At 42.6% G+C, this 13,721-nt stretch overlaps 1 protein-coding gene across 1 annotated transcript in view; it reads right to left on the bottom strand.

The window, feature by feature from the left end:
- Pla2g7 (phospholipase A2 group VII) overlaps positions 1 to 13,721 on the bottom strand; it is a 49,714-nt gene that overhangs the window by 23,911 nt on the left and 12,082 nt on the right. The window contains exon 2 of the mRNA XM_031346821.1: positions 2,918 to 3,057. Within this exon, the coding sequence (XP_031202681.1) occupies positions 2,918 to 3,023 (106 nt within the window). The 5' untranslated portion in view covers positions 3,024 to 3,057. The remainder of the gene's footprint in view (positions 1 to 2,917; positions 3,058 to 13,721) is intronic.

Genomic DNA, 13,721 nt, shown 5'->3' with positions numbered 1-13,721 from the left:
CAGAGAGCAGCTGTGTCCCCAGCTGCAGGCAGCCACGGCAAGGCTAGGCCAGGGGGAGACCACTGACTCTCACAGCTCAGGGAGGAGCCCCAGAGAACTCTTAGCTACCTTGGAGACCCTAACCTATCAGCAGAGTTTGAGAGTACACAAATGGATCTCCCCTCTAATGAGACCGTGATTCCACTGAAACCAAGGGAACCTCTCCTAATAGCCTGTGGTTCTCCAAAACCTTCTCTACTTTAGGAACCTATCCACCTAGAATTTAGGAGTCACAGCTACCACACTGGGTACAGAAGAGGAGAAGTGTCTTGCAATTTGCACATCCTATGAGCCTGCATCTCCATCTCTCTCCATGTATCTGAAATCATCATAAGGAAAAAGAGGCCTGTCAGGCCAACTACAGGTTGGTCTGGACTGTTGCTTGTAGCTCGGAGTCTATCTTTTCCTCATCCTCCTCAACTTTATTTGAATAAGAACTTCGGACCCTGTAGGATGCTGCTCAGTATATATTTTTGGTAGTCAAATATTCCCGAGTCATGAAATGTATACATTCTAGAAAAAAAACGCATTCTTTTTTAATACATTGATGGCCCATCCTCAGCATGTGAAGTATCTCTAGCTTGTACTTGTACGCCTTTCCAGGCACAGCAGCACATGCCTGCAATACCAGTGCTTGTGAATAGGAGACAACGGGATAAATAATTCAAGGTCAGCCTTGGCTACATAGTGAGTTGGAAGTCAGCCTGGGCTACATAAGGCTGTCTCAGACAATGAAAAGAAGGGCACGGGGAGGTGGCTTGATAGGGAAGAGTGCTTGCTGCATGAACATGGAGAGCTGAGCTTAAATTAGCTGCACCACATAAAAACTTAGGCATGGATGCACAGAGCTGAAACCCTGGTCCTGGCAAGGGTAGAACAGAAGGATTTCTCAGTCTTGCTGGCTGTCAGCCTAATTTCAGGTTCAGTGAGAGACCCTGTCTCAAAGGTAGAAAGTAATAGAACAGGACACTAGACACTCTCCTCTGGCTTCCACCTGTTCCACAAGCATGGACACTCACAGACACATGTGCACTTAAAGCACAAATCCACACACTCACAAATTATAGCCTGAATAGCTGTAGTTTCTATTATTCATTTAATAAATTTTAAAGAATAATTATCTTTTGTTTTAAACTATTAATTATAGCTTTTAAAATATTCATGTATCCACTTTGGAACAGCTAGACTGAATATAGCATTAGGTTAACACAAGACCAAGGGAGATGAATTATCAATAACCCTGTTCCCACATTTCCAGTGATGTTTAAAAATAAGAGGCTAAAACCCACGTCTTTAAAATTTCACCCTGTAACAATAAGAGTCAATAATATAAAATGTACCCTGGATGATAATTGACTCATTGTGTGACCTGCTTCCAATCTCTGATAACACAGCTTAGAAAGATGAACTTCATTTCAAGTAGGTCACAGGTTCTCTGACTACAAGCTCCAGCACACTTAGTCACCACTGTATCCATGATGCCTTCCCTTCCTGGGAAGTGCTGAGGGATGAATGGACCTCTGAAATATTATTCAATTACCTGTGTAAATATCAACATAAGGCTCAGCCCCTTTCCTATTGATTCATCCATTTCCTCAAATATAAAGTAGGGCAAAGGCTATGTCGATGACATTGAGTTATGCAAGTCCTTTGATAGACGCTGTGGTAAAGAGTCACTCAACCAACCCAGCCACTAGATCTGGAGTGAGTACATCTATCCACATGTGCAGATCTGTGAGTGTAGATGGTGTGGGAGCATTCTCAAGCCACCTGCTGTGCTCTCCACAGACTGAGACCCATGTGCATCACAGTTCTTTAAGATGAACAGGTATTCACAATGCTCCAGAAGCCATGTCTTTGCAACATAGGCCCTTCTTAGTGGCAGGAGATAGAACTCCCCACACTGGCTACTCTTGTATTGTCCAAGTCATCATCCTTTTATATTCTCCCCTTAACACAACTGAGGAGAGAAAGTGGCTGTGGCAGTTCTTTTTTTGGAGATCCAGGCATCTACTTGCCTCTGCTTCTCCTCATTCTCAGGTAGAAAGGATCATGTCCCTTTGGACCTCAAGAGTCCAGACTGTCATCTTCTCGAAAGCTTCTCTATCTCCGCAGGACCAGGTTTGCTTGTCAAGACACAAGACCAATCCTACCTTCGTGGAGCAGCGATGAAGACTGCCTTGTAAACTCCAAGGCAATATGCCCTGTACCTGGCAGGAGTTAAACTAGGGTCATGAAGAAGGGGAAGAGAAGGAGGTGTTGAAGGCATTCTTCCACGATCATAGCAAACTGACAGCCCATGTGTTAAAATGCCCATGCTGCAGGCATGATATAGAAAAAGAAAAATAAAAAAGCACCACATTCATGTTTTGGAGTTGTAAAGACAGAAGGGTGAAGCTCCTCCCTACCTCAGAACAAAGATTTCCCTAAATATATATGCTCTGTGTGTGTGCAAGTAAGTGAGCATGTGTGTGTATATGTGTGTTAATATGGGCAAGCATATTCAAGTACACATGCATATGTGTGAACATGACCATAGAAGCCAGAGGTCAATGACACTTTGATCATCCCCCATCTTTGTGTTTTTGAGGCAGGATCTCTCACCAAAGCTGAAGCACATTAAGTCATCTACGATGATTTTCCAATAAGCTTCAGGGATCTTCTATTTCTATACCCCTTCCCCCATAACAAAGAAATCTTCTCCCATCAGTGATAGGGATCCAAACTCAGGACCTTACACTTGCACAGTGTATACTTTATCACCTGGGCCATCCCTCCCCGCCCCAGCTCCTGCATGGACACTTCTTAAAAGGGCTTTCTATCTCACACATCAAAGCATGCAGCATCTTGAAGTCACTTAGAGCTTGATGCCTCTTACCTGATGGCCTGAAGTCAAAAGAAGATGGGTCTTGCCAGTGAAAAGGATGCACCCGTGGAAGGCAGCAGAGGAGGCAGAAAAGCACGTGCAGTTTGAGTGGTACCATCTTGGGAGTGAAGCAGTGGCTTCGGCTTGATGTGCTTCAAAGCAGATAATTAAAAGAAAAGACATGCAATGAATGTACCCAAGAAGACCAAAGTGTCTGCCAATCAGTGAAACATGAATTGTTTTGTTTTGTTTTGTTTTTCAGAAATGGTTTGCAGATAGGTACTGAATTGGCAGACTCCTTGATGTTGATGGATGGCAGAACACAGGAACAACATTTTGAGACAGCTAAATATGACTTTTTCTATTTTTATAGATGTCATTTGGTTATAAAGAAAACATCGAGTTATGAAAATTATGACAAATGAGTCCTTGTCCTCATCAATACATCCAAAGGCATTTCTCGCACAGATAGCTAACAGCACTTAGTGGGTGCTGGATAACGTTTCTATAACAATTTCTCTTCCTGTAAAGAGTACTACTGGGTGTTGTGTGTGTGTCCTACCCTGTTAAGTTTCTGAAAAGACAAGCACAAGTCTAAGTAGTTGGCCTCTGGAGGCAGCCGGTCCTGGAGAAAAAGTTCCTAAATCAATGGATTGACGAGACCGTAGGGTATCAGAACTGAGATAGTAAGACATGACATTGCAGTTAGAGCCATCCTCGAGCTTCTTCTTAAGAAAAGGTACTCATGTTTATGCATGCATTCCCCACCTTCAGTGTGAGTCTTTCTGTGCAAGGGACACAGCTCTTTTGGTAGAGTACTTGGTTAGCTTTCCTGAAGCCCTCTGTTCAATCCCAAGCACTGTATAAATTAGACTTTCTGGCACATGGGAGTTAGAAGCAGGAGAAGTTCAAGGTCATTCTTAGCTCCATATCAAGTTCAACACCAGCCTGGATGGCATGAGACTTTGTCTCAAAAAAATAAATTAAGTAAATAAATAGAAACAAAATTTTGCCCTTTGACATTGGGAGGAGTTGATAGAAATGGCCTAAGCCTCCGTTGCCTCTCATTTGAATTTTAGCAATAACTGTCTCTCTGTTTTTGTCCTAGCTCCAAAGTCTAAGTCCAATATAATTCCAGTTGGCAGCATTATTCCTCAGTCTCCAAACTTCATTTGCTTCTTCTGGTGTAGGGCAAAGTAGCAGACAAGGCTGTCCCTGGTCTGTACTCAGCCGGCTTGGAACCTTACCTCTGTCCCCTCTAATTGCATGCCTGCTGTCTCCACCCTGGTCTCCCTGCCACCTGACAAGCATACCAGGTATCCTGACCTCCCACCCCACTCCACTCTGAAGTCTGCGCGTACTCCCTACCACAGCAAAGCTCTTTGTCTTGACACCAGAATGACTCTCATCTCTAGGTTTTTGGCCCAATGTCACCTTTGCAGTCACTTGTTCTTGATTTCTCCATTTAAAATGGGACTCTAAGCTGCTTCCCCACACCAGTACAAGTCGAAGACCCCATGTACACTTTGCCAATATTTGTTGCCAATTGATATACTCTGTTCGTTATTAGTTAATTATCGCTGCAGAAATACAGCCCTGGAAATGTGAAAACTCTAACTCTCTCCCCCTACTGTCTTCCAAAGACCTAAAATAGTACCTGGTATACAGTCAGCACTAAATAATTACCTGTTTAAACAAATTTTGAATCCTAGCAGTTTTGGATACTGGCTTCTAACACACACTGAAACAAATCTCACAATCCATGTGAGTGACCCTAAGGAGGTACTAACTAGACAGCTAACTAACTAGATAACCAACCCGTAGGGATAGTATAAAGATGTAGCATGGATAACCATCACTCCTGGATGTCCCTAGGCACCCTGCACAACCTGCTCCTTTCATGGCTGAAATTCAGTCTTGACATTAATTCTTAATTGACAGAAATCTCAAAAGAAGTGGCTTCAGACACTTGAGACAGTCTTTGCCGTCCCTTCCCTTTTCCAATAGTAAACTCAAAAGCCAGGAGACAGCAGTGGTTCTCCAGCCTGAGAAGTCTAGATCTCTAGTCACTAGGCGGAAAAGAGCCTTTTCACTGTGCACAGCCCTACACGAATAAGAAATACCTTCTTGTTGCTTCTGTTGCATGAAAGCATAGACATTTCCAGGATGTTATTGCCTCTTTGCGGCATTGAACGGCTTTATTTTAATATCAGATTCCAGCTATTTAATTCAAGGGCATTTATCAAGTTCGTACTATATATGCTCTCCATGATGGGAACAATTGGGAATCCTAAAGAATTTGATACAATCACTGACCTAAAATAGCTTATAAATGGGACTCAAAAGCAAGATGAGCATACACAATATAGGAAGGGAACGACTCAGAAATATTCAAAAAGTCTTAAATGAGAGTGAAAGGAATTCAGAAAGAATCCAGAGGATACAGGCTGTAGTAAGATTGGATCTGGCCATCAAAAACTAAAAAAAAAAAAAACCAAAAACCAAAAACCAAAACCAAAACAAAACAAAACAAAACAAAAAACATGTAGCTGCCCATCAGCTGGGAAACTGTCGCTGGAGTAGCTTACAGAAAGACTGTGTTTGTCTATTCAACTGGTTTCTTCTCCTGGTCAGGAAAAGGGAGGAGAAAGAGGAAGATAGAACTTACAGAGATCAGTGTGGGGGAGGGGTACTCTAGCAAAGGTTAGACTGCACATAGTACCTTGATCTTCTTTAACCTTCCCACCACCAACCAAAAGAAGCATTATTGGAGATGATAGCAAATGCCACTGTATTTCTCAGGTCCTCAGGCGAGGCGGGGGCCTTAGCTGCTCACAATGGAGTGGAAGAGAAGAAAGGCACAGAGGTCCTTGGGAGCCCTTCCTGGGCCCTCTGTCCTCCAGAGGCAGCCCTGTCTTCTGACTTGGCCAGCCCACAGGCCCAGTGTTTGGAAACTGTTGCAAATGGACAATAGTATCATTTGTCTATTACCAACTTTCTCCCTTCCCCCATTCTAAGGGGCCTCTAATTTTATTCTTAAAGCACAAATCCTCTCAGTCAAGCATAGCTAGCTCTCTCATATTTTCTATACACATTTCCTCTGGCAATAATCGCACCTTGGAGAAACCGAATTGGTTACAATGTTGCCACTGTGCACCGCTTCCTTTACTGGGTTTGTAAGAAAACCTCTGTATCCAGGCTGCGGAGGTGCAGTCAACTAGTGAAGTGCCTGCCCTGCAAGCTTGAGGTCCTGAGTTTGGAGCCTAAGCCCCTGTCTAAAAGCATGGTGACTGTGTTGGTTGTTTTTTGCTTGTTTGTTTGTTTCTGTTATCAACTTCACACACAGTTGGGAAGAGGGAAAATGCCTCTGTAACACTGACCAGCAGTGCCGCTTTGATTAACGATATCTAGTGAGGGGGTGCCGTTCAGCCTATTGTGAGTGGTGGCACCCAGGAACAGGGTGTATAAGAGAGCAGGCTGAAGAAGCCATGAGAAGCAAGCCAGTCAGCAGCCCCGCTGCACAGCTTCTGCTTCAGATCTGTCTTAAGTGCCCGCCTTGGCTTCCCCTGATGGACCGTGAGCTGGGGTGGGTAAACCTGCTAAACACTTTCCTACCCAGGGTGCCTTGATCATATCAGAGAAATAAAACCCTAACTAGGACAGTCGTGAAACCTGTGCCTGTTGCACTGGGGAGATGGAGCAAAGACAAGAAGTAGATTCCTAGAGCTGGCCGACCAGTCAGCCTGGCCAATCAGTGAATGCGCTGGGCTTGTGGAAAGCTGTCTCAAGAAAAAAAAAATGTCGGCCAAGGTAGTGGTGGACACCTAAGTTCTACTTCTGACTTCCACACACACATGTGCACAAACACCTACAAACGTACACACACACACACACACACACACACATGCACTTTAATCTTAGCCTAGACACTTGAAGGTATTACACTCAAGCCTCCAGAAGTTTTCTCCAAAGGAGAGACTCTCTTGCCAGTGGGGAGAGATATTTTAGAGATATTTTTTGAGACTCTGCCACAGAGCCTGGTCTTGTGCTCCTCCTACCTTAGTCTCCTGAGTTCTAGGTTTGCAGGAGTGTGAATGGTAAAGAATGTAATGTCCCATAAATCGGATCCTATGCAGTAATCCACTCTGGCTGTCCCAGTATCCCTGTCTGCCAAGCTTCATTCAGACAGGAGTGAGGAGGCAGCTGTCCACTCTCCACATTGTTCTTGAGAGCTCAGAGGCTTCTTTGATCCCCCTGCTGCAGCTTCAGTGCCTGTGTAGGATGGCGAAGGCACATTTTGGGATGCGTGCCCGCTGGAGGCCAAGGCAAGACTGCAGAGCAGGCAGGTCTGTTCTCGGCATGCTGCTCTTGTTAGGGTGTCACAGACACCCCTAAGAAGGGGCTCAAAAGATGGCTCAATGGGTAAAGTCCTACTGTGCAAGTGTGGGGATCTGAGTTCAGATCCCCAAGACCTACATAAAGCTGGACCCGATAGTGTGAGTGTAACCTCAGCCCTCCTACATACAGCCTGATGGACGTCAGGGATGTCCCTGGAAGCTTGAAGGCCAGCCAGCCTAGCGAAGAAAGGCAGAGATGAACAGGAGGGCCCTTCTCAACCTAAATGGAAAGTGAGGAGCCACACCCAAGATTGCCCTTTGACCTCCACACACTCGTGGCCACATAAGCGTAAATATAAATGAACACACACACACACACCTCACACGATTTAAAATCAAGACAAAACTTCAACAAAAGCCCTATAGATCAGGCATAGACGCGATGAAGCCTGTCGTCTGCTTCTGAAGAGATAAACAAGTGCTCTGATTAATACAGCAGAGGTGTCTGAGGAGACGCACGCTGGGCTTTCTGGTAGCTCGATCTGTTGGCTTGGGTTTGGTATGTTTTCCTGTTAGAGCAGAGCTCCCCAGCCAGTGAAGTATTTTACCTTCCATTCAGACTTCTGAAATTACAAATTTGAGAGGTTATGAAAGTTAAAACTGTAACATGAGATATAAATGACTCTCCTCTACTCAGTATCCTCTGTGCACAGCATTGTCTGGCCTCACGAGTCACGCGTCTCTGTTTCTTAGATCATGGGGTCATTGGCACTGATACCATCTGCCTGGGTCACATGAATGGCAGGCTTTAGAGCCAGAGAAATAAGCCCATGACTGTGATTCAAATTAAAAAAAAAATGTATGTGGCATGGACTTGTTTCTATTTAAAATATATAGTTTCGACATAAACAGGGGGAAAACAAACCAGATAGTCAGAAATCTTTCCTGAGGGATAGGATAATGGCTGGTTTTCTTTTTGTTTTTGTACTTTGTATTCCCCGCTTGCTGGCAAGTCACAGCAAGCAGAGAAGAGAGTGTCTCTGGGAAGTAAAACTGTCCCCAACTGAAACACAGCAGGCAACATCAGGAACAACGCCAAGACCAAGACAGGCAATGATACCAAGCTGGAATGGGGAAGGAGATGGAAACACACAGTGGGAAAAGAAAAGGGTTGAAAACTATCAGGAAAAAAACAAGCTGAGCACATACATGCTTGCGATGGCCAGCACTCAGGACGCTGAGGCAGGAGGGTTGCCACAAGTTCAAGCCTACTTAGTGAGTTCCAAACTAACCTATACTACAGAATGATATCCGTCATAAGCCGACAAAGACAACCGATACCATGCAGGTATGCCTGTCATTCCAACATTTGGGAGGTCGATGGAGGAAGACTGGAAGCTCAAGGTTATCCTTGAACTGTATAGAAAGTTCCCAAGAGCAGCCTGTGCTACATTAGAAGCTGTCTTAACAACAGCGACATACAACCTCGAGGCAGCGGGAGGAAAGGTAAACCGTAAGCCCTTTTGCTAAGCACTCATATGGTTTTAGCTGATGTTCTAAGGAAGACTTGGTTTTAGGTTTACCAAGACGCATGGCTTCATCAATGAAGCGTCAACCGCATAACGTGTACACACCACACTTCTAACACACTACCCAGTCAGTGGGGTTGGTGCTTTTCCTTCAAGAGCCTCTTCCAAACTTCTCTAGTCAGAGCCCCTGCCTCACTGCCCACAGTGCCAACTGGAGCGTGTTCTCTGCCGATTCTTCTCTCATGGTGTGCGTGTCTCTTCAAGGTGGCGCACATCACCCATCTCACGAACTCAGCACCCTCGACCTGCAAAGCTCTGAGTGCTAATTATAGGGCTGGCTTCTATAGGAACGCTAAACCCCACGGAAGGAAACAAAACGGCAAGAAACTGCTGGACTTCTGTCCTGAACTTAGTGGTGTTTCCAGTGCACTTAGTAGCGAGGGCTTTTCGACCAGCAGGTGTATGTAGCACACGTATCTGCTGGGCTAACAGAGAAATGTCTTCTGCCCCGCAGAATCCTATCTGTATCTTTAGTCCATCAGTGTATGCGCACATACCGGCCTTAGGGGATATGAGATGGAGAGTGGAGCCGTAGTTGTAGTTGTCTCAGCCTCTGCTCCGGGCACATCTTGCTACAGATTCCATCGATGTCATAGGGAGCTCAAGGCAGCCTTTCAGACTCACTCGCTCAGTTCTAGTCTAACAATGCTCGCCCTTCTTTCCACATGACTTCTCATCCCTTGCAAATGAAAACATTATCCTCTAAGGAACAGGGGCTATCAGAGCCATAGTCCTCATGTGACCCTATAGGGGACGTTCCTTATCGTTGCTCCTCTCTCACTATCCCTGTGCCCGATGTCTGGAGATCTTGAGCTGCCTGCTACTAACTGCAGCTTCGCCAGGACCTCTACAGCCCTTCCAAGCTATTCTCAATCTATGCTTTTACTCTGCATTGATTTCTGCTGCTTCAGTGCACTTAAAGCAAGTGGAGGCTATAGATCTTGTGGGAAAGTATTTGGCTGTGTGTCTGCACCGCTCTGGGGTTCAGCCCCGCTATCATTAAAAATAAAAAATCATTCCTGGCCCACTCTCCAGCTTGAGTCTAATAAGCTTCATGTTTTAAAAATCTCATAATATTCTATGTATCTTAGGGGTGGTTGGGAGTCAGGGAGAGACAACACATTCCTCTGGCTCCTGATTCATTTGTCTGTCTTGTTTTGCCTGTCAGTTGTTTTCTTGTTCAAGAGACTTTATCCTAAAGAGCTGTCCAGTCCTTTTGAAAAGATTACACATCTTCAATAACCATGACCCCAATTTTCCCAGGTTACACAGATGAAACAGAACTTCCTGCTTTTCTCAACAAAGCACACGATACAAAGAACCAGATGTCCTTGACATCCCGAGGCTGCTTCTAAGGGTCACTAAACTGTGTGGGACAGCCACAGCCCCCAAGGCTTTTTAAAAAGGGGAACACAGTAGAACCCTTCCTAGGAGACTGTAACTCTCAGAGTCTCTTCAAGCTCTGCCTACCAGTAAGAGTTGACTAAAAATAAGTTTGCACTTCAGAAGTAGAGACTTAAGTCAGTTGGTCACTTTAGACATTATCTTAGAGCTAGAGAGTACAACAAGGTCTATTTTCATTTTGCTTAGCTGTTCTAGGAATGGAACTGGGGCCTCTTGCATGCTGGGCAAGATCTCTTCCACTGAGCTGTAACTCCAGCCCCCAGAGTGATCACATAGCAGCCTTCAAAATCACAACATACAGAAACCTTTTTCTGAGCCACTGTCACTGGCCAACAGGACACAAAAATACAACTTGTTCTCTGAGAAGATGGAACTAGGCACAAAGCAGCAACTGATACGTCAAAGCCAGGGACACAGCATCTCCTTAGACTTTGAAATAGGAAAATTTGCAAAATAAAGTCAGCCATGTTAGTAAGATTATGTAGCAAATTTTTAAAAAGGAATTTTGAGGGCTGTTGATATGACTTAGTGGATAAGAGAGTATACGCATACATGTGAACACACACACACAAACAAACACACACACATAAACACATACACACACACCACACACACATACACACATACACAACACACACACCTTGCTATCTTTCTCTCCTTTCCTCCCCCACCTCTCTTCTCCCCTACCCCAACACTAACAAAAATGTCAATTTTCAAGCCTTAAGGTGTTCTTTTCTTCCATTGACCTTTTAATTAAATTTGTAGGATTAGTGTAAATCCTCATAGATGGGAGGGAAACTTTGAATCTATAATTCAAGCTGAGTTTGGGGACTTACATAAGTTCAGCACTGGACAGGCTGAGGGAGGAAGGTTTTTAGTTTAAGGTTTGCTTGCAGTATAAAACAAGATTCTGATTGAAAAAGCAACAACAAAAGTTCAACTAACCAAATAAACAAAAATCTCAGTGCAGTATGTTGTATGTTCAATCCTACAAAAGCCAACACACACGGGAACATGCATGTACCCACAATCAGGGCCTACTATGAGTGGGACTTTATTTAACACATTTTAAAGATAGTTCTTAGAAGCTGTCATGAAGGTCATAGGTCAATTTCAATTGAAAATTATAAAACTGTCATATAAAAGTTACTACTGAGAAAGCAGTACAAGGCCAGGCTCTCTCTTAAAGACAACACTCTGTCTTGAAAGCTCCTGCTTCATCCCTGGTCTTCTACCTTTCTCTTAATATGCACACTTAAATCTCCATTAAAGCGATTCCTTTATAGCCTGGAGGTCCCAGCACTCAGGAGGCGGAGCCCTCTGTGAGTTGGAGACCAGCCTGGTCTAGAGGAAGTTATAGGATAGCTAGGGCTACATAGAGGAACTCTGATTTGAAAACCAAGACAAACAAACAAGAAATAAATTTTTAAAAAAGGCAAAAACAAAAACAAGCAAAAACCCACTTCCTTTATAAATAATGCTTTTGTCAATTCTTTAAGAATTTCATCCCATGTGTTTTGATCATATTAATTCCCTCCCCCACTTCTCTACCATCCACTCTCTCCCCCTTCCCCTCTCCCTGCCCCACCTCATCAAGTCCATAAATCTGTTTCTTAACGAACTTCAACTTTGTTTTAAAAACTGAAAAAGGATAATCAACTCATCTGTTTTTCCAGTTATGTGTCATTTTTAACGATAAAATATGTTGCTTTGATCACAAGAATTAATTTTAAAAGGATACTAATTTATATGACTAGACAATGTTTATGTTTCATTTAAAATAAAATATCAGTAGATTAATTAAGAAACTAATGTCACATTTCTGACAAAACAGTGTACTCAAAATAGAAGAAGAGGAGGAAGAGGAGGAGGGAGAGGAGGAGAAGGAGGAGGCAGCTACTTCTACTATAGTGGACCAGGCAGTCAGACGTGAGACCAAAGCAGAAGGTGGGTACAGGCTTGAAAAGCCCACCCTTAGTGATCTACTTCTTCCAGTTCAGCTTTGCTCCCAAAGGCCCCAAGGCCTTCCAAAATAACAAGATCATCTGGGGAAGAAGATTCAAAAGATGGATGTGTAGAGGAAACTTTTTTCCTTTTTTTCCCCTAAGTTTTATTGCATTATGATGAGAAAAGTTACATGATTTCAATTTATCTGAATTTTGTTAACACTTAAAAACATATTTTAAGTAAATAGAATTAAACTCACATTCTTGGTTCCCTTTTGTACCCCAACTCCTCCCAGAGACCTCCCTTCAATACCTACAATATCTTTTTTTGTCATAATCTTTAAAATTTATAAAGTATTATAATAATAAAAATGAGTATTATAAAAGTTGTTTGATATAAAACAACAATCAAGTTAACAGTCTTATGTAGATGCTTGTTTATAGCAATACTGAAAATATATACATTTTTCTCAATATAAATTTTAAATAACTCCAAACATATTAACTATATACTTCAAAATAATACATCACTACTAGTATTTTCTTAAATGAACAAAAATATATAAAATCTGTTAGTAGAGCTTAAAATCTTGGCTCTTACTGTGGTACAAGCCCAAAATAAAAACAATTTTTAGACATTGGGTTTCATTGTAATAAGGCTGTACTCGAATGACCCTCACATCACCAAAGGATTTTACCTCCATCGTAGCTAAGCTGAGAGTTGACAGTTCTGCTGCACCAAGAAATGAATTGTAGGCACAATTTTTGAATACAGACTTCCTGCAATGGTCAAAGCTATTTGACTTGAGTGAGTGACTTTATTCTCAGCCCACAGAGAACAGGTTACACTCATTTAAGAAATGGTTTATGTATTAAGATGGTCTGTCCATAAAGTCATTCACCAACTGTTTCAATGAACAATGGTTCTGCTTGGAGGATGGCACAGACATTAAGTGAGGGTAAGAATCTGGTTCATTGGCTGTGATAATTTGGAAAAGCATTTATCTCAGAGAAAGAGTAACTTATAAAGTCCTCTTCTTCAAACTTGATATAATAGTTACAAACATCAAGCAAAGCATTCAGTCTCACTTTGTTGTTCTCTTACAAGCCACCTACCCAGTTAATTGTCTATTTCTTTTGTCTGTATAAATACTTTTGAAACATGTAAGCTGTTTTGAAAACCATATATAGTGTAAAAACATGAAATAAACAATACTACTAATAGAGAGGCTGAGATAGGAGAAGTAAGATTTAAAGACCCTTATGTTGTACACAGCAAGACACTATCATGAACAAACAAGCTGAAAGTGTGTATATGTATTGTAAAATATTGGACCTATTCCTCCAATTACCAAATTAGAGAGACCATTGGATGACAATCAACAAATTTTTAATTCCTCATATTTTTGAATTTCAATTGATTAGGATATATTGGTAATATTAATTTCCATGTTAAGATAATAAGAAAAAGTATTGTTACTTCCTGTTGTTTTTGTTGTAAGAGGTGGAATTAAGTTTGTGTGGATTTGTTGAAAGATTA

The sequence above is a fragment of the Mastomys coucha genome, unplaced genomic scaffold, assembly GCF_008632895.1.
Source record: "Mastomys coucha isolate ucsf_1 unplaced genomic scaffold, UCSF_Mcou_1 pScaffold3, whole genome shotgun sequence".
Classification (NCBI taxonomy): Eukaryota; Metazoa; Chordata; class Mammalia; order Rodentia; family Muridae; genus Mastomys; species Mastomys coucha.
The sequence above is the reverse complement of the archived record's forward strand: the minus strand, read 5'-3'. Positions and strand labels throughout refer to the sequence as shown.